Here is a 27,820-nt window from a genome sequence, read left to right on the forward strand (position 1 = left end):
CTGTTCTGCCTGCAGCTATGGAACCCTGTCCTGTTCACCGGACGTGCTACCTTGTCCCGGACCTGCTGTTTCGACTCCCTCTACCGCACCTGCTGTCTAACTCTGAATGATTGGCTATGAAAAGCCAACTGACATTTACTCCTGAGGTGCTGACCTGTTGCACCCTCGACAACCACTGATTATTATTATTTGACCCTGCTTGTCATCTATGAACGTTTATAACAGGACATGGCCAAGATGTTCAATCTCCACCCGGCCCAGCCAGAAGAGGACTGGCCACCCCTCAGAGCCTGGTTCCTCTCTAGGTTCTGGCCTTTCTAGGGAGTTTTTCCTAGCCACTGCTTCTACATCTGCATTGCTTGCTGTTTGGGGTTTTATGCTGGGTTTCTGTACAGCACTTTGTAACGTCGGCTGATGTAAAAAGGGCTTTATAAATAAGTTTGATAGATAAAGACATTGGGAACGTTGTATTTGTGGTCAACTTTGTTCTGAAGTTCTCGGCGGACATAGAGAGATGTATAAACCATGTAATTCTATGCATAAAGTGTATAAACTGACACGAGAGGGCAAAAAAGCATCTAAAGATGAACTTAGTTGTTCTACGCATGGTCAGGCAGGTGTGAGATTACATGCGTTTAAGTACAATGTTAATAACAATGGTTTTGGGGAACAGCTCGAAGATATAAGGATGCTCCTACGAAGGTTCTAACGATTAATGTAGCCTTGAAACTCTTTTGGGAAACCGGGCCATGGACAGGAAGTTGATTTGCTGTAATCACACGTTCACTGTTAATACAAAACAAACGAGGAGTCCAATCGCCATAAAACATGTATTGAGAAACATAGGAAAAAGGACTAATCTTTTTGTACTGAAAAAATATTTAACTAAACAGTGTGTCCCATTCAAACAAATAATTTTACATGATAAATAAAGTGTACCTTCTGGTGAAAAAGGAACACATTTTTTTTTTAAAGTGTGTCAAAAAAATCCTATTCCAGCAACATAACATTAAGTATTATGCCTTGATGGCCATTGGCTGAATGTCACATTTGGCAATGCTTTATTTACCCTTCAAGTTGTTAGCTCATGGTTTGGATGGTATCCGGGAGTACACACATTCTTCCACAGATTTTAACTCATGATCAAAATAAATAGTAAAAACATCCAAAAATGTTGTTCTCTGTTCTTGATTGTAAGATTTCACCCCCAGAATAATTTTTAAAATTGAGATTGATAAAACATGGCAACATTATCTGTTCAAATCATCTAAACTGAGCATTAGAACTGTAACCCAGCACATTAGAACCCCCTCTTCACGAGCATGCTTTCAGAAAAATACTGGCCCTGAGTATTTGACTTCTGTATGGAGTAAGGTAATGTGCCTTGGTAATGTGACTTATCAGCTTGCAATCGCTCTCTGCTAGCCAGTCAACCATTAGAAATGACTGATATATTTTGACATAGTAAATGCCTGATCAATGATGGTGAGAAATGGTGTTGGCTAAATCCATATGCAGTTTGGGTAGTGAGGGTGAGATAGTGTGCTTCATTTGTTTGCAATTTGAGGTATTGCACACATCAGTCCTCTTCATCACTCAAGGCATCATCTTCATCAATATCCACACCCTGGAACAACCTAGAAAACACATAAGCAAAATGTCATTTTTACTAATTATGAAGTCAATAAAAAAGGTTAGATAAACATTCTATGAGCATAATCCTGATTTATCGTACATCTAAAATGGCCACACAGAGCCAAACATCAATGAAGCCTTCCAAAAAAGGAAGGAGACAACAACGAAGCTACTCACTGGTTGAAGCAAGGCGAGGAGGGGTTATTGAAGTGGCTGTAGGGGTTGACATGTGTGAGCTGGCCCAGACACAGCCAGCAGAAGTACTGTTTACACGAGGTACAAGTCATCTTGTTGCAGCCATCTACCTTCTACACAGAGAAACCAGAGAAGATTATCAATCAAATTAACCTATAGATAGAATCATGGGGGTTAAAACAACCCAAAAAAATCCCATGACTGAAACTTGTCAGATCGATTATCTGGGGCCAAGTTAACCTCCCCCTCATGTTAGAAAGTCATGACCATCATAGTTAAGGAAAGATGATCATTTTGTACCGATTCGAGCCCCCTTGCTTAAGGGGTCCGTGGTCCTCCTTGGGATAAATGTTTATGTTGAAGGACTGAGAAGCTCAGTTCTGGTGAAATTCTACTCCAAAATTAATTCAAATAAAATTATGCTGACTAAAATCTAAATTCCACTTCCAGAAATTGGCCCAATAACAATTATTTGACCATGCATATAGCTTATTCATATTCTATATTATCAAATCTGCTATTAGCAATAAGAAATCTGCCATTAGCAATAAGAATGAATACCTGTAGCCCAAATGATGGTTATATCCACGGGGCAGACGGGTTTAGGGTCATGAAATATTGTGTGGATGAAGGGTGGGTGGGGTGCGAGTTTAATAAAGAGAAAAGAATACCTTAAAAAAAAAATCCATAAGTGTATAATTCTTGTTCAATTTATATGAATATGCTGCATTGATTTTTTTCTTACATAATTTTCAGCTGTCTGGCAATAGTGCGTAAGCCTAAACTTTAAGGCCTAACTGTATGCGCACCAAATAGCCTACACGCTAAATGCTTTTGGAAACGGGCAGAAAAAGTTAATGTCGATGCACGGAGGCAAAAAGGAAAATGTCAGAGTTGAAAATAAAGAGGGCCGATAAAAGTAATGTTTGGGAAAGATTTGGTGAAGTTGTAAAAGAGGATGATAGCAGTGCTGGTGATGTTACAGTACATGATGGTTGTGAGGGGCTATACAAATTCGACATTCAAAGATGGGGACTCCAAACATCAAGGGAACTGTAGCCTACTACTGTTCAGAAGGGTTAAATGGAAACTAAAATCTAGACACCGACTGTGTGTCTATAACCGCTCACATAGCCTTAATACTAACTCCTGCAGAATTAAGTATTTATTGTAGTAAAATGATACAAATGTATGCAACATTTTGACTTGGGAACAGGAGAGGAGAAATATTGATTTATTTCAGCATCTTGAGATAATGAGCAGTTAGCTAGGCCTATAGGAGGTGCCATCTAGATCAGCATTATAAAAACAGATAGCATTTCAACCACAAAATAGAACTAAACCAAGCAGAACTAAAATCTTACCAGAAACATGTTGGGCCGTTTACACAGCTTTCTAATTCCTTAAACTGGTCAAACTAATTTTACACAGAAAATCTTAACTGATAGTCAGAAGTTTACGTACACTTAGATTGGAGTCATTAAAACTCATTTTTCAACCACTCCACAAATTTCTTGTTAACAAACTATAGTTTTGGCAAGTCAGTTAGGACATCTACTTTGTGCATGACAAGTAATTTTCCCAACAATTGTTTACAGACAGATTGTTTCACAATTCCAGTGGGTCAGAAGTTTACATACATTAAGTTGACTGTGCCTTTAAACAGCTTGGAAAATTCCAGAAAATGATGTCATGGCTTTAGAAGCTTCTGATAGGCTAATTGACATCATTTGAGTCAATTGGAGGTGTACCTGTGGATGTATTTCAAGGCCTACCTTCAAACTCCGTGCCTCTTTGCTTGACATCATGGGCAAAGCAAAAGACATCAGCCAAGACCTCAGGGGGGGAGAAAAAAAAAAAAAAAACCTCCACAAGTCTGGTTCATCCTTGGGAGCAATTTCCAAAAGCCTGAAGGTACCACGTTCATCTGTACAAACAATACTACGCAAGTATAAACACCATGGGACCACGCAGCCGTCATACCGCTCAGGAAGGAGACACGTTCTGTCTCCTAGAGATGAACGTACTTTGTTGCAAAAAGTGCAAATCAATCCCAGACCAACAGCAAAAGACCTTGTGAAGATGCTGGAGGAAACAGGTACAAAAGTATCTATAGCCACAGTAAAACGAGTCCTATATCGACATAACCTGAAAGGCCGCTCAGCAAGGAAGAAGCCACTGCTCCAAAACCGCCATAAAAAAGGCAGACTACAGTTTGCAACTGCACATGGGGACAAAGATGGTACTTTTTGGAGAAATGTCCTCTGGTCTGATGAAACAAAAATAGAACCGTTTGGCCATAATGACCATCGTTATGTTTGGAGGAAAAAGGGGGAGACTTGCAAGCCGAAGAACACCATCCCAACCGTGAAGCATGGGGGTGGCAGCATCATGTTGTGGGGGTGCTTTGCTGCAGGAGGGACTGGTGCACTTCACAAAATAGATGGCATCATGAAGAAAGAAAATGATGTAGATATATTGAAGCAACATCTCAAGACATCAGTCAGGAAGTTAAAGCTTGGTCGCAAATGGGTCTTCCAAATAGACAATGACCCCAAGCATACTTCCAAAGTTGTGGCAAAATGGCTTAAGGACAACAAAGTCAAGGTATTGGAGTGGCCTTCACAAAGCCCTGACCTCAATCCTATAGAAAATCTGAGGGCAGAACTGAAAAACCGTGTGCGAGCAAGAAGGCCTACACACCTGACTCAGTTACACCAGCTCTGTCAGGAGGATTGGGCCAAACTTCCCAACTTATTGTGGGAAGCTACCTGAAATGTTTGACCCAGGTTAAACAATTTAAAAGCAATGTTACCAAATACTAATTGAGTGTATAAACTTCTGGCCACTGGGAATGTGACGAAATAAATAAAAGATGAAATAAATCACTCTACTATTATTCTAACATTTCACATTCTTAAAATAAAGTGGTGATCTTAACTGACCTAAGACATGGAATTTTTACTAGGATTAAATGTCAGGAATTGTGTAAAACGGAGTTTAAAATGTATTTGGCTAAGGTGTATGTAAACTTCCGACTACAACTGTGTGTGTGATATATATATATTTACATACATACATACATACATACACACACACACACACACACACACACACCAAAGTCCCTAAAAGTATTTTTCTAAGCTGCATGTATATAGTTATAGACAAGTTTACTAAAAACAACCTAATAAAAATGTCGGAAATGATAAGAAACATATCTAAAGTCAACAACAGATCCTGCACGCCCGGTGTAAAAATATCTTCCTGCCATCTTGGACTGTAGCCTACCTGACCCTAACCCACAGTCAGGACCTCAGATTTTCACTTTATCACATACAGGCATAGTCTGCATTTACCCCATTGGACACATCCTGATGTATATATTTGTTTCTATTACAAAAGAGCTCTGTTGGGCAGCTGAGCCTAAAAACTGGAAACTCCTCAACCCCGCTGCTGGAAACTCCTCAACCCCGCTGCTGGAAACTCCTCAACCCCGCTGCTGGAAACTCCTCAACCCCGCTGCTGGAAACTCCTCAACCACGCTGCTGGAAACTCCTCAACCCCGCTGCTGGAAACTCCTCAACCCCGCTGCTGGAAACTCCTCAACCCCGCTGCTGGAAACTCCTCAACCCCGCTGCTGGAAACTCCTCAACCCCGCTGCTGGAAACTCCTCAACCACGCTGCTGGAAACTCCGGTTGTAAAACAATGCCAAACGTGCAATTGAAGGAGAAGATAAATAAACATGGTAGCAATGGAAAACTAGGACCCCGTCTTTTTTAAAAAGGCCAAAACTGCTTTCAAAAGTGTTCTCCCGCGATTGCATTAAGAATTGTAGTACATTGACTGCTTGCCAGAATAAATATTCTTCTCGAGGTGCATGTATCTCGCATAAAAAGACAACAAGCCGACTAAGTAAATAGGTAAACTATTATACTATGGGGTTGTCTGATTTTGTTTTAACATTATATGGCAAAAATGGAAGCACTGGAAAGTTCCATTCTGAGTGATAAAGTATAGGTTTTTGAATGACTTAGCCAGCAGCTACAGTAGGCTAGACACCACGGTCTGGGATGAGCGCTGTGTATTACAAACTTTCCTTCCTGTCATCTGAACATCAGAGTGTCAACAATCATGCATGTCAGTTCAGTGCACACAGCGTAACAGAGAAAATTTAATATTTGAGAATACATTTATCTGGGAATATATTTCGTAGAACAGACACGCGTCTGTCTGTATGAGGCTGTGTCACCTCCAAGAACGCAGAGATTTTTATTGGACATCTACAATGATCTCAAAAACTGCCTCTTCAGAATCTATATGATGGAAATCTGTCACAACGACAGGACTTTTACCCCTGGGATCGGTCAAAAAGAGGGTGTTTATACATGTCCTGTTTCACACATGTACAAGTGTGTAACCTGTACAGTGTGTGGTGTGAAACGGAAATGTATTTTTTGCATATCAAACTCCCCTGGAGACACTCAGATAGGGGTCATGGCATGGGATCACCATTATTGACGGCGACCCGTGAGAAATTGGGGTTAAGTGCCTTGCTCAATAGCAAATCAACAAATGCGTTTTACCGGGGATTCAAACATTTTGGTTACTGGCCGAACGCTCTAACCGCAACCCCATGTAGGAGCAACAAAACATAACTAAATAATAGTCTTCTTGTGCAGAGCGCAACATACCTGTATGTTAGTGCCACAGCGCGGGCAGCCTTTACAGTTCTCATAGAGCCAGTCGCTGCTGAAGGACTCCTCCACGGCACGCTGGATAACCCTCTTCCCAAAACGCTGCTCCATGAACTTCTTCCCCTCGGCACTGGCAGAGGTATACTCATCCCTTAGGCCTCGCAGCTCATCTACATGGCAGGAGAGAGAGGCCCTTCTTAATTCCAAAACCATTATTCTAACCTACATTTAGATTGATCATCTTTAGTGCACGGCATATAACTCATTAAATTGTCAGGTAATATAATATAGACTATGTAATACAATGTACAATTATTTCCTTTACCTGCTGAGACCTTGCAGTGGGACAGGCCGTGGTATCCACATTTGCAGAGGGTGCAGAAGGCGTACTGACAGGCAGGGCAGATGCCCATGGTGGTGTCTTGCTCCACCATCACAGCCTGACAGCATGACTGGCGAGGGCAGTACACCACGTCAGCCATCAGGTCCAGGCTGGACTGAAGCAGGAGACGGTCATAACGAGTAAACAATTCCTCCCCGACAAGGAGCTTGACCTGTACAAGGGGCAGTGTATTAGTCAGTGCTCATAAGAGCACCATAAGAGCTCATTATGGTCATAAGAGCTCATTTAAGAGTTGAGTCAAAAGTTACCTGTGAGGGTGTAGCCAAGGAGGTGCACTTGGGCTCGGGGCAGTTAAGGCACTGAACGTTGCCGTCACGGATCTGAATCTCGAAGTACTCCGTCATGCAAGCCTTGCAGTACACATGCTGGCATTCCTTGAAGCACAGGCAGCTCGAGCCCAGCTTCTCCATGAAGCAGATGCTACAGCAGAACGCCTTGCCGTCAAACACCTTCTGCCTGTGAGCTTCGTCAAAGTCCAGTAGCTGAGGTAGGATATCAATACGGGGGTCCACCACCAGCACAGCACGGGGGTCCAGCTCCAGCAGAGGCTCCAGTTTGCCTTCCTCTCCGATTATACTCCCCGTCCGCTTCACGCCAGCCTCGCTTCTCTTCGTGTCAACCGGAGCCTTGCCTGCCGTAACAACCTCTAGCGGAGACTTGACATCCAGGAAGACAAACGCCTCCTCCTTGAGGAACTGGATCCATTTGTAGAGGACAACACAGCCCTGGTTCTCTCCCCACAGCTCATCCAGACGCTTGCACAGAGAAGTCATCTGAGGGGTAGAAAGAAGGGTTGGTCAGGAAGACAAGGGGAATGTTGTTGAAAGATGTTATTTGATTTCTTACATTGATGCATCTGCCTCACCTTGTCCCTTGACAGCCATTTGGAACTTAGTGTATAGACCGGAGATGAGCAGGAAGGGTAGTCGGCAGGAAGCTCAAAGTTAAGCACCAGAGGAGGTAGGAAAGATACGTCATATTCTGTCTGCTTGTCTCCTGACAGAAAGAAACATTCAATTTCAGGTTAATGTTGATAAAAATAAAAGTAGTATTAATGCAGTGGAAAGGAAACACAGCCTTACCTTTGACTATCAACTTGAAATTAGGAGGAAGTTCAAGGCATAGTTGTATTTCTCCGCCTTGTGCCGATTCAGCTCGGTGAAACTCCTCTTCGTCGTAAATACTCGCTAGAGCAAGCAGCTCATCCTCCTGCGCTGCCTGGTCCTCTGACATTCACATTCCTGAGAGGCAACAACAACAGTAAGACTAAACCATAGAAAGAAGAATGAATAGAACGTCGCCATTCATGTCAATGATGATATAATGGGTGGACTGGCAGCCATTGCGAGTGTACCCATAGGAGCAAAGCAGGAAGTTTACCTATCAATCTGTGCTGTGATTTCTTCAGTCAACCACAGATGATCCATTATATTGACCTGATACTGTAGTGGCCACTCTAACAATGAAAAGAAATGTCTTCAAAAATGGAAGGCAGTCAGGAGGCAAGATTAGGTGGGACCATTTTAGCCAATGAGGCGGCAGATAGGCCTGCAACTTTAATATTCATGTTGACAAAGAGACCGACTCCAAGGCCACTGAATTGATACATCTTTAAAGCTCTATGGACTTTATCCAACATGTTACTGGGCTCACCCATAACCGCGGCCATACTCTGGATCTGGTTATTACCAAGGGGCTTTCTATTGTTGATGTTGCTTTATCTGATTACCACTGTCTTTTTTACTACCTTGGTGCCCATAGCACAGGGTAATACGGAACGCATTATAAAGAAACACTATCTCTGAAGTTGCTACAGACATCACCTATTATGCCTTCCTCTTGTGATGATTTAGTTGATAACTTTAATAGCAAATTAAGGGCAACCATTGATACCATAGCTCCAGTAAAGTTGAAAAATTGGAGAGCGCCTTGGATGAGTGAGGAAACAAATTACAACAGCAGAGCAGAGGAGAAAGTCATAGTTGCAGGTCCATTATGATAGAAATGTTTCTATTTGCTCTAACTTCCTCACTATTAGTCAGACTAATGAGAGTGTTCTTCTCAACCATTGATGGCCTGATAAATTAGGGCTGGGTGATATATTGAATTAATTCAAATGTATGTTTTTGCGCGATATTACAAAATGCCTGTATTGCAAGAATCAAGGTTTTGTTATTTTTTGTTTTTATATCTGCTTGTTCTCATGTTGTATTTTTGGTCTAAACTCCTTTGCTCCTTTGGGCACCTTCCCATTTACACCCGAGATCTGTATATAATGACGAGATGCATATCTCCACCCTAACAACGGGAGTCGTTGTCCCAAAGGCAGGAAGGCAGGCTTAGGTAAAAAAAAAAGCCCATAGAAATGCATTGGCCTTATTTTAGACAGATTTTAGCAAGAGTGAAACCTCTCGCTGCGCCTCTTTGGCTTACACGCACCAAGCCCCTCCCCCTCATGCCAACAAAGTTGAGAGATCACATCTTCCTCTCTGACAAGCGGTTTCAACTAGGGCTGGGTGATATGGGCTAAAAATAAAATATGTTTCAAACTTATGGGCGATTCACAATATATATTTTTCTAAATAAGTTATACTATTAAAAAAAGATCAAATACACTGCATTTCAACAGTCAGCAATAATCTAATGAATGCAGGGCTTGTGACGTTATACTGAGGCTAAATATAAGCCTTCCTCAACCATAAGACCCAATCATAATTTAATTATTTTATCAAAAAAATTTCACCTGCTTTTTTTGTTTTTGCAATAGTCACTAATCTGGCTTTCAAGTATGTCTCTGAAAATGGCATTTTGTGTTACAAATTTAACTACAACCATGCATAATGCACATTCACTAATAATTACTAACTTCTTGTAGCAGGCATTAGGCTATAGAAAATGAACACAGGTCTCAACTATTTCTCAAGCCCAAGTGACTAGCCAGCTAATCTTTAGATTTCAAGTTTAGCCAACTTGGATCTATTTGCAAGCTAACAAGGTTGAATAGTTATAAAAACACACCCCTCTGTGTCTCCAACTGTTTGAAAAGCATGTTAGCCTGTCCACTTTGTGCAGATGATTTCAACAAGTGGTCTACCTTATTTCTTAGAATGAGAATGAGTTGCCAATTCCTTATTTAATTGTGTTTCATGCTTATTGCACATTTATAAAAACACAGACTAGACAGCTAGTATAACAACCTTTGGCTAAAATGCTGCTAGCAGTATGTGGTACCCCAATGCTGCGAGTGACAAACTGAGAATTCATTTTCCCAGAATCAATGTTCATTGCTCTACCAACTGTGGCTCAGTTGGTAGAGCATGGTGTGTGCAACGCCAGGGTTGTGGGTTCGATTCCCACGGGGGGCCAGTACAGAAAAAAATAAAAATAATGCATGAAATGAAATGTATGTATTCACTACTGTAAGTCACTCTGGATAAGAGCGTCTGCTAAATGACTAAAATGTAAAAATGTAATTAATACTTGGTTTAGTAGTCTGCTCTGCACACAATTTGAGTAGTTGAGACCTAAAAAGGTTCTCATTAGAAAAGTTTACTTATTCTTTATTACACTAAAATAATGTCTCAATGTGTTGGTGTCTATGTGACAGATTCTGTTGGACCAAAGCGGAAAGGCAAGTGAGTTGAAAGTAAATATTTCAGCTTTTGTTTTCATATCGCTTTTTTTTTATTCGTTTTTTCCTGTGATGCAAATTGCATTTCACGTATGAAATGTTTTGTATAAATAAAGCTTGATTTTATAGCTTACTTCTTGTTTGCATCATGACTGCCCCTCAGTCCTACCAATCATTATTAGAGCCAACACAATAAGGGAGAGAAACAATCAAATCGTTTCAGAGAGAGGATCAAACGATGTGTTCTCTCTAGGTATATAGCTAGAGCTCAAAATTAACGGGCGTCCCGTCGTCCATGGATAAACAAAATATGTCTGACGGTTCAGACTGTGGAAATGTTCTGGAACGATATTACGAATTGTGCTGAACTATCGCCTACAAAAACACCCCGAGAGAGACAGCTGCATGTGAGCTTTCACATTTTAACATATTTTTTACAAAAGGATAGATTTGGAGTTTGATAAACTTGGATTTTTCGGCAGGTACATATCCAGGATGCTACCCTCCAGATCAAAACTCCAAACCTACAACCTAATTTTGACCAAAATTAACCAGAGATTACTTTTGCCAAGGTTTCCTTTTTCCAAGCTATACGGAGGGTGCTCTGGCAAACAAACAGCAGAGACCTGAGGACACCAACCAACCTGGAACTGAGTAAATAGTGTTCAGTTTGATGGTATTTTGAAAGCCCAGAAGAAGAAAAAAGAAAAAAAAGAACGTACATTACAATAATATTTCTGATTTGTCATAGACGCTTGCTAAAAAAAAACTTTAATGAGCAAGCCTCTAAAATGGTATAGAATCAGCTTGATCCCCTCTGTCGAAGACGCTTGGACCTTCTTTTTAAAAATATTTTCAACAAACACGCCCCCATAAAGAGAATGAGATTTTTTTTTTTTTTTTTTTTTTTTTAAACGGTTCAGCCCCTGGTTCGACCATGATCTTGTAGAGTTACTTCACCTCAAGAATTGCATTTGGCGAAAGGCTCGGCACATACATACTCAGGCTGACTGGCTCTCGTTCAGGCAAATGAGAAATAAGTGCACTCAGGCTATCTAGAAGGCCAAAGTTAGTTACTTTAAGGAGCAGTTCTCTCTGTGTGGGTCTAAACCCAAGAAGTTCTGGAAAATGGTTAAAGACCTGGAGAATAAACCCTCACAGCTGCCGATGTCCCTTAATGCTGCTGAGGGGAGGTCGGATCATAATGGTTGGAATGGAGCAAATGGGTTTGATACCATTCCACCAACGCCGCTCCAGCCATTACCACGAGCCCATCCTCCCCAATTATGATGCCACCAACCTCCTGTGGATGACTCGGACATCAGGCTGCAGCCACACATTAATTGCCATTTTTCTGAAACAGGTTGTCAGTCAGAGGCTACGTTTATATGCTAATTTTGGGGACTTTAAACCAATTAATTGTTACTAAAGGTTAATAAAATAGTGCTACTTCTTGAAAGAAAGTCACTTTGCAATCAGCAAAAAAACATGTGGGCACTTTAAGGGTTAACCAGAGTGTATCCAGAATAGCACTGTGGTGAAGCTGTCCGTAGGTCATGGTGGTTGGAACAGAGAAAAAAAGAAACCCAGCTAGTGGGGATGAGGGCTCACCCTCTGCACACACCTGTCGGTTTTATGTAGAGTTGAGGGGGTGATCCAAAAAGAATGCCTATTAAGTGGCCTATTTGTTCCTCAAAACCACCACTGGCCATAGAAGGGATTTGCCAATTTGAGATTTAAAGCAGAACGTCTAAACATTGCATTTTGTTTATACCACCTTTGTGAATTTGACAGTATACTAACAGCAAATCAGAACAATGCATGTCAAGGCACTTAGCCAGCTAAAGTTATATTAAATGTTATTGGTCACATACACATGGTTAGCAGATGTTAATGCGAGTGTAGCGAAATGCTTGTGCTTCTAGTTCTGACAGTGCAGTAAATATCTAACAATTTCCCATCAACTACCTAATATACAAATCTAAAGGGATGGAATAAGAATATGTACACACACGGATAAGCGATGGCCGAGCGGCATAGGCAAGATGCAATAGATGGTATAAGACAGTGTATATACACTACTCATCTCATATGTAAGATATGTAAACATTAAAGTGGCATTGTTTAAAGAGACAAGTGAGTCTACGTAGGCAGCAGCCTCTCTGAGATAGTGATTGATGTTTAGCAGTCTGATGGCCTTGAGATAGAAACTATTTTTCAATCTCTGTCCCAGCTTTGATGCACCTGTACTGACCTCGCCTTCTGGATGATAGCAGTGAGAACAGGCAGTGGCTCGGGTGGTTGTTGTCCTTGATCTTTTTGGCCTTCCTGTGACATAGGGTGCTGTAGGTGTCACGGAGGTCAGGTAATTTCCCCCCGGTGATGCGTTGGGCAGACCGCACCACCCTCTGGAGAGTCCTGCGGTTGTGTGTGGTGCAGTTGACATACCATGCAGCGATACAGCCCGATAGGATGCTCTCAATTGTGCATCTGTAAGAGTTCGTCAGGGTTTTAGGTGACAAGCCAAATTTACTCAGCCTGCCGAGGTTGAAGAGGCACTGTTGCGCCTTCACCACGCTGTCTGAGAGTGAACCATTTCAGATTGTCCGTGATGTGTATGCCGAGAAACTTTTTAAAAAAAAGTGAAGAAAAAAAATAAATAAATGTTCCACCTTGTCCACTACTGTCCCGTCGATGTGGATGGGGGGTGCTCCCTCTGCTGTTTCCCGAAGTCCACGATCATCTGTTTTGTTGACATTGAGTGAGAGGTTGTTTTCCTGACACCACACTCCGAGTGCCCTCACCTCCTCACTGTAGGCCGTCTCGTCGTTGTTGGTAATCAAGCCCACTACTGGTGTGTCGTCTGCAAACTTGATGATTGAGTTGGAGGCGTGCATGGCCACGCAGTCATGGGTGAACAGAGAGTACAGGAGGGGGCTGAGCACACACCCTTGTGGGGCCCCAGTGTTGAGGGTCAGCAAAGTGGAGATGTTTCCTACCTTCACCAACTGGGGGCAGCCCATCAGAAAGTCCAGGACCCAAATGCACAAGGCGAGGTTGCGACCCAGGGCCTCCAGCTTAATGATGAACTTGGATGGTACTATGGTGTTGAATACTTATGTAAGAATGCTGTACATTGACTACAGCTCAGCATTCCTCTTGTCCAGATGGGATAGGGCAGTGTGCAGTGCGATGGCAATTGCATCTGTGGACCTGTTGGGGCTAGGGTGGCAGTGGGTCTAGAGTGGCAGGTAGTAGAGGTGACATGATCCTTGACTAGTCTCTCAAAGGACTTCATGATGACAAGTGAGAGCTACGGGGCAATAGTCATTTAGTTATCTTTGCTTTCTTGGGTACAGGAAAAATGGTGGCCATCTTGAAGCATGTGGGGAGAACAGACTGGGATAGGGAGCGATTGAATATGTCCGTAAACACACCAGCCAGCTGGTCTGCTTATGCTCTAAGGACGCGGCTAGGGATGCCGTCTGGGCCAGCAGCCTTGTGAGGGTTAACACGTTTAAAAGGTCTTACTCACATTGGCCACGGAGAAGGAGCCCGCAGTCCTTGTTAGCGGGCCGTGTCGGTGGCACTGCATTATCCTCAAAGTTGGCAAAGAAAGTGTTTAGTTTGTCTGGAAGCAATACGTCAGTATCCGTGACATGGCTGGTTTTCTTTTTGTAGTCCGTAATTGCCTGTAGACCCTGCCACATACGTTGTGTCTGAGCCGTTGAATTGCGACTCCACTTTGTCCCTATACAGACATTTCGCTTGTTTGATTTCCTTGTGGAGGGAATAACTACACAGTTTATATTCAGCAATATTCCCAGTCCTCTTCCCATGGTTAAATGTGATGGTTCGCACTTTCAGTCCATCCATGGTTTTTGGTTAGGGTAGGTTTTAATAGTCACAGTGGGTACAACATCTCCAGTGCACTTCCTTATAAACTCACTCACCGTATAGATCGATGTTATTCTCTGAGGCTGCCCGGAACATTTCCCAGTCCGCGTGATCAAAACAATCTTGAAGCGTGGATTCAATTTGTCAGACCAATGTTGAATGGTTCTAGTCACGGGTACATTCTGTTTGAGTTTCTGCCTATAGGACGGTAGGAGCAAGATGGAGTCGACATGCAATCAACATGTTGATAGAATTTAGGTAGCCTTGTTCTCAAATTTGCTTTGTTAAAATCCCCAACTACAATAAATGCAGCCTCAGTATATGTGGTTTCCAGTTTACATAGAGTCCAGTGAAGTTCCTTGAGGGCCGTCATGGTATCTGCTTGAGGGGGTTTATACACAGCTGTGACGATAACTGACGAGAATTCTCTTGGGAGATAATATGGTCGGCATTTAATTGTAAGGAATTCTAGGTCAGGTGAACAGAAGGACTTGATATGTTGTTATGGTTACACCATGAGTCGTTAATCATGTAGCATACACCCCCGCTCTTCTTCCCAGAGAGATGTTTATTTCTGTCAGCGCGACGCATGAAGAAACCCGGTGGCTGTACCGACTCCGACAACATAGCCCTTGAGATCATGTTAGGGCCTAGGGTTTTACAGAGCTACTTATGAGCATAGTTCTAGTTGAAACTGTGTAGCTTCCATACTAGTTAGTGAGGTAACGTTAACATTTCTGTTAGATAGCTAGCTGGATAACATCAGCTTTTCCCCAAACTCGGTCCTGGGGACCCCAAGGTGTGCACATGTTGGTTTTTTCCCCTAGCACTACACAGCCGATTCAAATAATGAAATCTTGATGATTAGTTGTTTCTATGAATCAGCTGTGTAGTGTTAGGGGGAAAAAAACTAAATGTGCACCCCTTGGGGTCCCCGGGACTGGATTTGGGAAACCCTGTGTTAGTTGATTCTCTTTAACAAGGGTGTCAAACTCATTCCATGGGGGGCCCATGTCTGCTGTGATAGTTAGGCAGCCCAATTAGGATCTTTTTTTCTCAATAATTGATGTTTTGACCAATCAGATCAAAAAGATCTGATGTGAAAAGATCTGATGTCAAGATACCAATTAGTGGGAGAAAAGAAAATCAGAATTGGGCTGCCAGTCTAAACCTAACTATCACAGCCAGTGTAACTTTATAGAAAACAAAAACCAGCACCCCTGTTAAAGAGAATCAACTCACAGGGCTTCCCAAAAGCAGTCCCTGGGACCCAAGGGGTGCACGTTTTGGTTTTTGCCCTACTACACAGCTGATTCAAAGGAACAACTAATCATCACGCTTTGATTATTTGAATCCGATGTGTAGTGCTCGGCCAAAAACCAAAACGTGCACCCCAGGACTGAGTTTGGGTAAAAACGTATCTAACGTTACCTAGCTAGAAACGTTAACTGACTAACAAGTATGGAAGCTAGCAACCTACACGGCTTCAACTAGATCTATGCTCTAGAGTGGCTCTGTAACAACCCTAGACCCTAACACGATCGCAAGGGCTAACTGCCTTGACAGCCGTATTAATAGTAGCTAAATTAGATAACTAATGTTAACAGCATACTAGTAGGTAACTAACTAGCTACCGTTTGTTAGGCTAGAAACGTTGGCCTACACATCTTCATTTGTTAACTATAGTAGCTATCATGAGTAATCAGTCACTGGTTAAAATAAGTAGATTACAAGCATTTTCTTAGATCGTGGTAATGTAACTATGTGTTATTTACCTTATATTCCAGCCCCACTAAAGACTTTTGGATGATGACATACTTCTGTCGCGTTCCAGACAACGCGGAAACTCCCGACTGGAAACTCGTTGGAAGATGATGCCGCGTTCAAGACAAATCGGACATTTCCGACCTGGAAACAAACTCGTTGGTACGCATATTGGAGCGTCCTTAGATCTGCCAGATAATGGGTGGCATGAATGGTATCAAACACATGGACACCATGTACGTGTTAGATACCCTTCCATTTATGCCATTACTGTGAGCCGTCTTCCCCAATCAAGGTGCCACCGGCTGCATGACCCCCAGGATGTCGGTGCAGAGTGACCATGTTGTGGAGTGCAGCCTTAACTCAAGGGCCAATTATGACCCCAAGTGGCCAAACGTCATATTTTCGAAACCCTTTTTTTGATCCTGCAATTCAAGGCCTTTGTCAAACAACTAGTTACTGACAACAACAAAAACATTATTTACAATGATTTTTGTAGTAATATGGCGGAATTAAAATAAATCTACTTTGTATATTAGTGGTGCCACTAAACTGAAAATGTGGACTCAATAGTAAACTTGTGATAAAAGCACCAAAGCAGTAGAACATCTAAACATTGTATTTTGTTTTTTCCACCTTTGTGAATTTGACAGTACACTAACAGCAAACCAGAACTTTGTATAATCATTTTCCTTTCGTGGAATTCAGTGTGTTCCACTCCAGGTCCCGTGGAGTATTCTCTCAACATGTTCCTCATTGCATTTTCAAATAACCTTTCAAGCACTTGAACATAATTCTCATACACCAAAATGTATTTATTTTGCTTTTGGTGAGTGGTAACAGCACCAAATTGGTATTCACCATTCATTCACACCATTGTACAGAGTAGAAAAACAAAACAAGGCTATACCAGAGAACAACCCACAGATCATTGCCTTTAAATGTGACAGCCTTATATTGAAATATTGCATGACAGTAACTCAAATCTAATTAAACATATAGTAGACAGATAATTGGTGCCTCCATCATATCTCTGAATACACTAACCTTTATTCCATCCAATCTCTCCCCCATCAGGGTGTCCTCTACATTTATCCAACAGGGAATAATAATACATTTCAAGCTTGAACCCCCTTCCCATTCAAACATAAGTTAACATTTTTCACTAAACTTCTGTACTTGCTTTTTCGCGGCTTACGACCTCTTAATATTTCAATCTCAGTGGAAATAGGCTAAAGAGATGCTGAGAACATTCCTTACTAAATGGCCATTGAAGCAATACACAGAAAGCAAGTTTCTATCCTGCGGCACTCACAAGATTTGATGTCAAACAGCTTGATGAATATGCATTCATTGTATTCAGCAAAAAATAGTGGAACATGCCAAGAAGGCTGATTGACAGTATTTATAGGAATAGTTTGACTGTGTCATCAAAAGAGAGGCTATAATCAGTAAGATCTCAGAGAGGTGCAAGGCGGGTGGGGAGAGAAGGCTGGGGCAGCTGTAGCAGTTAGTCAATGTCCATCTCAGGCAGCTTGTTGCCCTCTGCAGATTCAGGAGCCACTGTGCTCCCTGCTGCACCCTTCTCTGGGCTGCCTGGCTGGGCATCTGTGTCCTCCTGTCCATTAATAGGTCCATTCTGTTCTTCCTTCTCATCCTTGGGGATCTCCACTTTGGGCTTGGGTTTTGAGACGATAGGGTTGCAAGCTGAGTAAAGCTCCTAAACAGATGGAAAGAGGATGTTAAATTAACTTTATGAAATATTACCTATAATTAATTACAATATTAGTGAAATTGTCTTCCTTCCAAAACATGGTAATTGTGACAAAACATGCAATGTCTAGTGCAGAGCATCATTGTACCATCTAAACCGCTGTGAAAAATATTTTCAATATCTCCAAATATTGTATTTTCAGCTGTTTGAAGCTGGTGTATAAAACCGAAAGATCCAAACATGAAAATGTATGAACAAAAAGCATAGAAATAGCACACATAGAATTGATCTACAACTTCTTAGACTTGCTTTCAATAAGAATGACAGATCTACAACTAACATTTCTGTGTGAACTTGGTCAGGTTCGCCCCCAAAAATGAAGATATTGCAGCATTAAGTATATTAAAAAGCAGCTTTGTGTTGGAATGGTGTGGGCATACCCCAACAACAGAAGGATGGGGGTGTATACCGGTCAAAAATATTCACATGAGTAAACCACTGATGGCCAGCTAATCTTACTCAGGATGACATCATCCTCAATGAGGAAATAGTAAACCTTTTTGAAACTATGTTTGAGGTGGCTTTTTTGAAGTGTTTTTTCCCCCCTTCAATTTATGCTTTGGCCACAAATAGGAGCATACGGTGAGTCCACAACATTATTTGGGTACGAGTTGACAGAATAATGAACTTTAAAAAGTGAGCTTTGGGACATTCTGAACTTTGGATGACCATATGCCATATTAGGACCTGGAGTTGTCCCCGACCATGTGACCTGACCAGGCAGAACTGAGTCCTTGACAGACTATACAAAACTATTGTCTGCACTAACCTTTGTTTTTGCCTGAATCTCCTGGACTTTGACGGCAGGCTCCTGGGTAAGATTCTGTTTGCTCTGCGCATTCATTTTGCTGTTCATCCAAATCATGGCATCGTTCACCTGCTTATCCACCTTCAACATCTCCAACTCATCCAAATGCTCATACTGCTCCTCCTGGGTGTCAAGACAGACATAAGGAACATTTCAATGCTGGGAGACATTAAGATATATCATTACATGTCCAGTGACTCAAGGTTGATAAAACTACATGTGCACAACTATGCAATGACAATATCTTAGAAGTTACCTTTGTTTTGTAAGCTTCTACAATCTTCATGTACTGTTGGATATGCCTTCCGAGTTCATCGAATGCTTTTGGTCTCTCCTCAGCCTCGATGTATCTTTCCTGGATGGGCTGCCCAAGTTTCTGTAGAAGGGACATTTGGTTGAGTCACATAAAATACATCCTAGAATCAGAGACAGGAATTGACTGGAAATGTTACCTTTAATTCAGCCAGTTTGTCGATGTACACTTGTTTCTGTTGGTCCTCGCCGTCATCATACAACCAGTTCTCTGTGTCTTCAAGTCTTAATGCAAAGGTGTCTCGGTCCTGCATTTAGTAAAAACAAACTTGTAGTAACTCCACATCATTTGTTTTTATACATGTAAAGGTTACATAATACACTGGGATTAATACAAAATAAAATGTGGCTTAGCCTTGCTGTTAGCTAGTGCTTTTCTACTCAGCCAGCTTGAGGGAATATACTCACAGATTCACTGACAAACTTCTCCAACACTCCGTGCAGTTTGTCCCTCATCTCATAGACGTACTCCTCTACATTGTTCTTGGCATCATTTCGCTCCTTCTCCAGCTTGTCCTGCATAATCATTTTACCCTGCGGTGGACACAAATAGAAATTTGTAGCACTCAGTACTGTAAGTTGCTCTGGATAAGAGCACCTGCTAAATAGTAACATTTAAATAAAAACAAATGTGTTACTTTCCTTCCTATCACAACTCTCAGGAGACACAGATGAACATGCTTAAGCAACCCATTAAACCTAATTTTACAGACAAAAAGGTTGAGAAATTCTTTATACTGTACAACAGTGGTATGATACAGTGTTCTGTGTTAAAATTATGCTTGTAACTTGTAAAACAATAAACAGACAATACAGGACAGGTTTTCAACTAATGAGAACAAAAGTCAGAAACATATCCAGTCTCAGTGATGCCAAGCCAATCAGATAATACTGGAAAAAATTAATTCATGTTGATACTAGTTATGGTGTCCTACAACATTACCTCATTCTCCATGAACAGATTGACCAGGTCATTGGTTAGTTGCCAGCGCAGGCTGTTTTCGATTGGGAGTTCGACAGTCTTCGTTTTCACTTTGGGTTTCTTTGCCGATGGAGCGTGATTCTTCTCCTGTTTTCCATCCTCCGATGTCTGAGATAAAAATTTAAAAAAACATATACTACGTTTTAGGTAAATGTGCACTGGTCCCATACCTTTATCATGAATACGTACACACAAAAAACATCCCCTAAGAATGTTGAAAATATGTAGTCAGTCAGTCACCTCCATTTCCTCAGTCTCTGACTTCTTGTCAGCATCGTCTTTATGTCCATCACCTTTGGCTTTTTGGTCATCTTGTTCGGTCTGCATCTTACTCTGATGAGACAAACATTATTAGCTCTCCATTCATGTGGCGTTAACACCAAACGTTAGCTTGACATCACAATGCAAAGATGGTAAGATAACACAAGAAAAACAAGCAGGCAAAGGAAAATACAAGAATATATTTTCTGAAGCAGGTTTAACTTGTTGAGACATGACAGATTAATTAGTAGCCCTTTTACTGAATATGTCTGGGTTGATTCATTGTCCAATAAACTAGGTGTGGGAAGAGTATAGGCATTATTGCCGATGTAGCCTTGGCTTCCAGGCCTCCCTCACGTTCTTCTCCAGAGCCTGGGGAAGTTCATATTAGAAAAGTGGGTATGAGTGGAGCGCTGATTGCCAGCAGCTGCTGACTGATTGGCTGTGAGTAGATGATTATTCAAAAACAACCACCCCTTCCATTCCTCAGCAGAAGTGCTAATTATCCAGATAAGCTAATTAACGGTGCGAGCATACTACATTTTTCCCCCATGGATATTTATAATTTGGTTGAAATGACACGATCCCACATGGGCAACAAAGAAAATTATTGGCGTTTGACTTCCAATCGCTGCCTGTTTGAAAGTGCCTATTCTAATTGTTCGGGAGGGGCAAACAACTTGGATACCCTCCACCTTCTTTTGGCCTCTTTCTGACAGGAACTTCCACAGGCTTTTATACCGAAGGTGAGGTGAAAGCCTGGTAAAGGCCATAGCCTATGTAAGCGCTGTGCGAAAACAGTGCACACAAACCTCCTCTTCCTTCCCGGCTGGGTCTGTCTCCATTGGCTCCTCTCCCTCATTAGGTTTCAGGAGCTCTACTAGAGAGGCACTGGACACACTGAAGACCCCGTGGACATTCACCCTGACCTTTACCTTGACCTTTGAACTCTCACCATTTGCCTGGGGAACCACTTTCTGGACCATGAACTGACCTGACGAGTTCACAAGCGGAGTATTAGAAGACAACCAGTAACCTGGCCTCAGAGACAACCATTAAAAGTACAAAATTAACTGAACAGGTGCAAGCCTATAGCTTATTAGAGGCATTTAAAGTTTCAGGACTGTTTGTTCTGGTACCTATTGTGGGGTCCGGGTACGGCAGCTCTTTGGGGTTGTTGTAGTATGCCTCCAAGGAGAAGGGCTCTCTCCGGTAGAATGTCAACACTTTGGAGAAGGGTGCTGCATGGTTCCTTGGGAATACCTCGCAATCACTGACGGAGGAGAGTAGACCAGAAGATGACGTAAGTCACTGCCTATCAGAGTTCAGTGCAATCAGTGTTAAATAAGTCTATGTCAAATGTAAAGAAGATATCATTACCTTAACCCCTCCTCTGCAGCAGAGTTCCACTTCAAGGATATGGGATAGTGGACGACATCCGTGATGGAAAACTCTCTGACTTTGAAGGCAGGGGACAGGATTGCACACTAAGGAGATAAACCACCTGCATTATAATATGTTCGCTAAGTGTTTAACAAACTGTATAAAGTACTTAATGGTATGTCAACAGGAAAAGTTATTACCTGCTAATTGTTTGTGCTATGCCAGTAAACATCAGGTCAACAACTACAGCGATACCGACCAGTTCCATGAGTGAGACATGGGCGTGCCATTTTTAGCCATTTGCTGAAGAAATCATTGGGGACAGTGAGTCATAACATGATACCTGCAGTGCACATCCTCTTGCGACAGCCTCGTCTGCGTTTAATGTCGTGCTCAGCTCTTTTCCAAAGAATTTGCTGACTCTTTCTTTGACGGCAGGGATCCTGGAGGCACCGCCCACGATTTCCACAGCGTAGATGTCTTCCTTCTTCAGCTCTGGACAATGCATGAAACATATTAGTAGTTAGATTTAAACAGCCAATCCAGGTCTTAGCAAGAACATGAACAGGCTGAGCATGTGCACGTGGCTCAGGGATATTCCAGCTACTATTACTACAGCTACTCACTGGCTTGTTCCATGACGCTGTGCAGGGGAGCTTCCACTTTGGCCAAAAGCCCTGCACACATCTCCTCAAAGTGGCCTCTGGAACAACAGTGGTCATGGGATATTAATAGATACCGTACACACATGCAGCTGCTTGCATCATGATGATAAACATGCACCGAATGAAAACACTTCCTGACACATGGCTTTTCCACTGCGGATGGCCAAATGTGTCATGTAGACATACCGAGATAAATGAGAGGACTTGTTTTATGCTCCACTAACCTGTTGAGTTTCCCAGTCACGTCGATGTCATTCATGAAGCACTCGATGTTGAGGGGCAGATCAGAGGAGTTGGCGCTCATCAGCTTCTTGAGCTTCTCACACTCCTGGTAGAGACGAACCAGGGCTCTGGGCTTGGTCTTCACATCCAGCTTGTACTTCTTGCGAAACTCCTCACAGAAATGGTTCACCAACACCTCGTCAAAGTCTTTGCCACCCAATTCTGCATCAAACGCAGAAGCTAGCATCTGAAAGAGAACAAAAAAATGTACTTAATGCCTTATTCTATCTTTATTTTTTTTGTGTTACGTTGTCTTTGAACATATCAAAAACGTACCTTGAGCTTTCCTTTGTTGAATGCACAGACAGAGACCTGATAACCAGAGTGGCCCAAATCTACAAATACCACATTTCTTGGCTTTTCCTCAGGGGCAGGGAGATCCTGTTTATAGATCCCATATGCCAGTGTAACTGGAATAGACAGAGAAATTGGTTCAGACCAAGATTTACATGGGATAACATTGTTCAGTGTTGGCATGGTAATGGCATTACCTGCAGTGGTGTCATTCATGAGTCGTAGGCAGTTGAGCCCTGCAATCTGAGCTGCATCTATGACAGACCTCCTCTCTGCATCAGTGTAGAAGCTGGGGACCTGGAGGACATTAGGAGAAATTATGACAGTTGACAAAAAAAAAAAACAGGCCTTGACTGCCTAAACTGTGTGTGCGCGCACTTGTAACTGCATATTTTCTATAGGGCATAGGCATCGCTGTAGGCATGAGAGTTTGTAAATTAACCAAAAAAAGAATACTCTATCTTTACGCCTGTCTAAATAGATCTAAAACTGCTTACAGAGATGACACAGTCAGCCACAGGTTTCTTCATTGCCGTCTCAGCAGTCTCCTTCAGTTTGGTCAGCAGCATGGCAGTGACTTGTTCAATGCTAAAGACTTTCTCCTCCTCCATGTACATCACCTAGTAAAAAATTGAGTAATGAAGTAAAAATGTATATCTCAAACCAGCTCCCCGTTCAGTCGCATCTTCACTTCTGATCATTTACCTTGATGCCGGTCATCCCAGAAGGCATCTGGGCCAGGTCGTAAACCAAGCTAGATTTTGCTGACTGGACATAGGGGTCTAAGAATGCCCTGCCATGGAATCGCTTGAACCCTTGAACAGTGTTCTTACAATTTGTTACAACCTTACAAAAAGAAAAAAGAACAAATGCCACGGTCAAATAACATGCTACTTTATTTTCACAAATGACTTGTATTAACGATACGTCTTAAAGCAAGGCTTACCTGGCCTTTCGCTGCCGCTCCTACTGAACGATTCCGTGGTCCAAAGGACACACATGCTCTGAAAAAGGTGAACAAGATAATTGATAAGATCCTTCCCTGTGTGCATGGTGCTTTAGATTCTATGGCATTCCATATCTTAGTGTGAATTATCCTATGTAAAATTTAGAGACTGAGATGAGATAAGTAAAGTAATCTATAACTTAGCATGTCATCACATTAAATTGTTTAGCCTACATTAAGCTTGGGCGGTTTACCGTATATCAGGGTATTTTGAAATACAGACAGTATGATTTTCAACACTGTCAACAAAAAAAGGTGCGTACTACGCCACTGCTTATAGGTTATGACAAGATTTCTATCGAAGATGTGCCAAATAGATTATCTTCAGCTCAGGGCTCCAACTATGCATTTGGTTTTCTAGCATTACAGCAGAGACAATCAATCCCCTCCTGGATCAAGATCCCTGCTGCTTAAATTTATTTTGCACGTTAAAAAACTTGAACCCGATCGAACGTCTCTAGATATCGAACATCTCTAGATAGACCTGAAAATAGCTGTGCAGCGACGCTCCCCATCCAACTTGACAGCGCTTAAGAGGATCTATCTGCAGAGAAGAATAGGAGAAACTCCCCAAATACAGGTGTGCCAAGCATGTAGCATCATAACCAAGAAGACTCAAGACTGTAATTACTGCCAAAGATTCTTCAACAAAGTACAGAGTAAAGGATCTGAATACTTACATAAATGTGATATTTCCCTTTTAAAAGTGATGGAAACACTAAAGTAACTCATATTACCTGTCCAACAAGTATTTGTAAATATAAATGTCAATCTGGGACAGAATCTTGAGAATTTGTTTTTTCAATGTTGGACTTTGGTAAAATATTGGGTATCGACATCCATCTGCAAGCTTGTGATGTTCTTTTTGATAGTCCATGATCCTCCACTAACGAAAAGTATGTGATGAATTCGATTATGATTCTTGCTAAATATTACATCCATAAAATGAATAAAAAAACATCCTATTCAATATTTTTTAAGGTAGATTTAACTTATTACTTTACCACATTGAATACTATGCTCTGTAAGAATAAGGTAATGAAATCAATTGATACTCTTGTCTTTGAATGTAAAAACCCTGTGTTCCTGTTTTTGTGTTACAATTTTAAAGAAGGATGTATAGATTTTTGTAAGACATTTAAATTTGTATCTTTCAATTTATAGAATTTCTCAAATATATATCTAAATGCCAACTGCTTGAAAAATGTATATTTTTTTCAACTAGAAAAATAATGTCATTTGCTGGACAAGGATTGTCCTGACTTTCAAAAGTGCCTGAATTGCTTCGACTTTCATTTCTGATTGACTGGATGCAAGTTTAAACATCCAATTATTTCATATCTATAGGAATGCAAGTTTCACCGGTGTTATGCAATCAATTATTTCATTCCATCCATGCTGCCTGAAGAAGACTCTAGAAGTCGACAAGGTGTGACGTCATGACGTTCAGCTGTTTTTTGTTTTTTCCCCCAATGGAAACGTACCTTACCCCTGGTTTTATGCTGCTTTCACAAACTAGTCGGAACTAGGAAACTCAGAAATGTGCGATTTGCTAATTGATAGAACGCGGCACGTGTATAACTACAACCATTTAGCAAGTCAGATATTTCTGAGTTTTTCAAGTTCCAATTGGCGACATATTTTCATTAGAATATTCTAAAATCCGCATAACAACAATTTGCGCATTTTTCCATCAAATTGACTTCTTAAATAATAATAATAAAAAAGGCTGTGCGTGATGACGTGGGCACATAAAAACACCCTTTGCGGTTCAATTCCCATGTACCAAATAAAAAATACAAGTTACATTTTCAACTCTACTGATGGTTCTCTCACAAAATATGTTGGATTATATATCCAGTGTGCACACTCTGGTATTGGCACGTGCACTCTAGCTACATTATGAGATTATCATTATAGACAAAAGAGCGTTATTATTTTTATTTATCAAACGGCAACCAATCATCGATTATCATGTCACCAGAATAAGACCCTCGATATTTATTGGAAAGGCGCATTAATACATTTACATTTTAGTCACTTAGCAGACACTCTTATCCAGAGCGATTTACAGCAAGCAGTGAGTGCATACGTTTTTCATACTTTTTTTGTACTGGTCCCACTTGGGAATCGAATATTGCACTTTCACCACCCTGTGAAATGAATCGTAACTGGTTTTATCTGTAGCCTAATAAACTGCATATTTTCCCCGAGTAGTAGTGGTAGGACCACAAACGTCATCGCGTGACTCCAAGTGTACTTCGATATGATGGCTATGTTAATATTTGCGCATAAAAGCAATTCCACCGTCATTTCTCGCATAATTAATTTTTATCGGCACTAAAAGATAACTTGTCTAGCGTATTTTGTTTTGTTTTGTCGACGTCCGGAAGTTTAACGAAAAATGTTGTTCCCATCAGGCCGGTCATTACATGTTTTATCCGACATGTACTTTACTTGCATAGGAAGGTTTGATGGAACCTGGTTTATGACCGTTTTAGGCAGTTATCGCATGTATTTTCTGTCAACTTTCTTAATAAATGTTGACGAAAAAAAACGCCACAAAAAATAAAAATCCCGGAACAAGTTAATGGAAATATTGACTTAAATCTGACAGTACTGTAAATTAAGTGGCCAGTTGTGCTATAAACTAATAATATGGTATACTTTTTTTTAAATAAAGGTTTTTAAAAAAAAATCTCATTGGATGGTGTACTTTACCACACAGTTTTACGCACTGCAAAATTGCTAGAATATTCCTACCGGCGACTGACGGATGTCGTCATAGCAAGTGAGCCAGTACAGTAAACGGTGAGCTAGCTAACTGGCTAACTATGTTAGCATGCGAACTCATAAGTAACTGCTAGTTTAATATCAACCATTAACTAGTTCAATGTGAAATAAGTCCATCTGATAAAAGCGGGATGGAGAAATTAGATGGATTTAACGTTAGCTAGCTCACTAACGTAATGCAGCTGAATTCACGTGCAGTACCCTGTACACACAACCGTTAACTAACTAGCTAGCAGCTAGTTGTCCAGGCCGCAAAAACAGAAACTGGCCACTCTCACAAACCAATTGTATTTGTCTCAAGTGTATGGTTAGTCTAGACTAGAGAAATTAGTTTTAAAATATTTTACTTACGGTGTACTTCGGTCGCTGTATTCGTTAGCCACGGTCTCAATTCCTCCGGCTCGAGCTACAGCAACATAGCAGCTTTGAAAGCCCACATCAATTCCCACCACTGACATCTTCCACGCTAACGTTACCTTGCCTGTATTCTACTATTGTATGAAATATTGACGTCAATAACTCCTTAAAATAACAGAAACGTGTTTGAATAATTTTTTGAAAGACGTACAAAAGTCAGTGGATATTGTTAAATCAGAAGTGTACTTCAATTCATAATCCGCAGCACTGTACTGAGTAATCTGATAGCTGTGCACACCGGGCGGTAGATAGCAAGATCTGCTATAACTACAAGGTGGTTTTGTGAGTTCACGCGGAATCTCAATGCAATATCGCGAGAATTGAATAATTCTCGATGGCTCTGGACCTTTCTATCAGAAAGATGTCGTTCTAAACCATGTGGAATTTTTTGTATTTTCTCCAACTAATGATATGTAGTAGTCACATATGGCAGTATCTCAACTGCTGCTAACTCAAACTTGGCATGTAAAATGCGTATATATATTATATTATATAAAATCAAAATAATTCCACATGGTTTAGAACGACATCTTTCTGATAGAAAGGTCCAGAGCCATCGAGAACTATTCAATTATTCAACTATTCAATTATATACACACACACTACCGTTCAAAAGTTTGGGG

General features: G+C 41.3%; 2 protein-coding genes across 2 annotated transcripts; both read right to left on the reverse strand.

The window, feature by feature from the left end:
- Positions 1-816: 816 nt before the first annotated feature.
- Positions 817-16,529, reverse strand: LOC115153985 (E3 ubiquitin-protein ligase RNF14-like). The gene is made up of 8 exons (XM_029699722.1): positions 16,232-16,529; positions 8,011-8,169; positions 7,794-7,924; positions 7,177-7,701; positions 6,851-7,079; positions 6,523-6,695; positions 1,813-1,943; positions 817-1,637 (listed from the first exon to the last, which is right to left on the reverse strand). Exons 2-8 carry the CDS (start codon positions 8,159-8,161, stop codon positions 1,580-1,582), a joined length of 1,398 nt encoding a protein of 465 aa, XP_029555582.1. The 5' UTR covers positions 8,162-8,169; positions 16,232-16,529; the 3' UTR covers positions 817-1,579.
- Positions 16,530-17,011: 482 nt separating this feature from the next.
- Positions 17,012-27,461, reverse strand: LOC115153984 (heat shock 70 kDa protein 4). Its single transcript, XM_029699721.1, has 19 exons — positions 27,132-27,461; positions 23,928-23,985; positions 23,687-23,827; positions 23,479-23,601; positions 23,179-23,278; positions 22,964-23,097; positions 22,630-22,874; positions 22,367-22,443; positions 22,084-22,235; positions 21,738-21,844; positions 21,497-21,630; positions 21,170-21,351; positions 20,337-20,429; positions 20,058-20,204; positions 19,523-19,648; positions 19,255-19,362; positions 19,059-19,178; positions 18,764-18,925; positions 17,012-17,940 (listed from the first exon to the last, which is right to left on the reverse strand). Exons 1-19 carry the CDS (start codon positions 27,236-27,238, stop codon positions 17,731-17,733), a joined length of 2,526 nt encoding a protein of 841 aa, XP_029555581.1. The 5' UTR covers positions 27,239-27,461; the 3' UTR covers positions 17,012-17,730.
- Between the last annotated feature and the right edge of the window lie 359 nt (positions 27,462-27,820).

Source organism: Salmo trutta, chromosome 19 (genome assembly GCF_901001165.1).
Source record: "Salmo trutta chromosome 19, fSalTru1.1, whole genome shotgun sequence".
Lineage (NCBI taxonomy): Eukaryota > Metazoa > Chordata > Actinopteri > Salmoniformes > Salmonidae > Salmo > Salmo trutta.

Excerpts from the sequence above, each read along its gene's own strand:
- LOC115153985 (XM_029699722.1), bottom strand. The coding sequence starts at position 8,161 with ATGTCAGAGGACCAGGCAGCGCAGGAGGATGAGCTGCTTGCTCTAGCG. Across the intron at positions 7,702-7,793 it reads AATGGCTGTCAAGGGACAAG|ATGACTTCTCTGTGCAAGCG; the intron begins GTGAGGCAGATG and ends TCTACCCCTCAG. Across the intron at positions 1,638-1,812 it reads TCCTCGCCTTGCTTCAACCA|GTTGTTCCAGGGTGTGGATA; the intron begins GTGAGTAGCTTC and ends TGTGTTTTCTAG.
- LOC115153984 (XM_029699721.1), bottom strand. The coding sequence starts at position 27,238 with ATGTCAGTGGTGGGAATTGATGTGGGCTTTCAAAGCTGCTATGTTGCT. Across the intron at positions 23,828-23,927 it reads GAGCGGCAGCGAAAGGCCAG|GTTGTAACAAATTGTAAGAA; the intron begins GTAAGCCTTGCT and ends TCTTTTTGTAAG. Across the intron at positions 22,444-22,629 it reads GTGACTGGGAAACTCAACAG|AGGCCACTTTGAGGAGATGT; the intron begins GTTAGTGGAGCA and ends CTGTTGTTCCAG.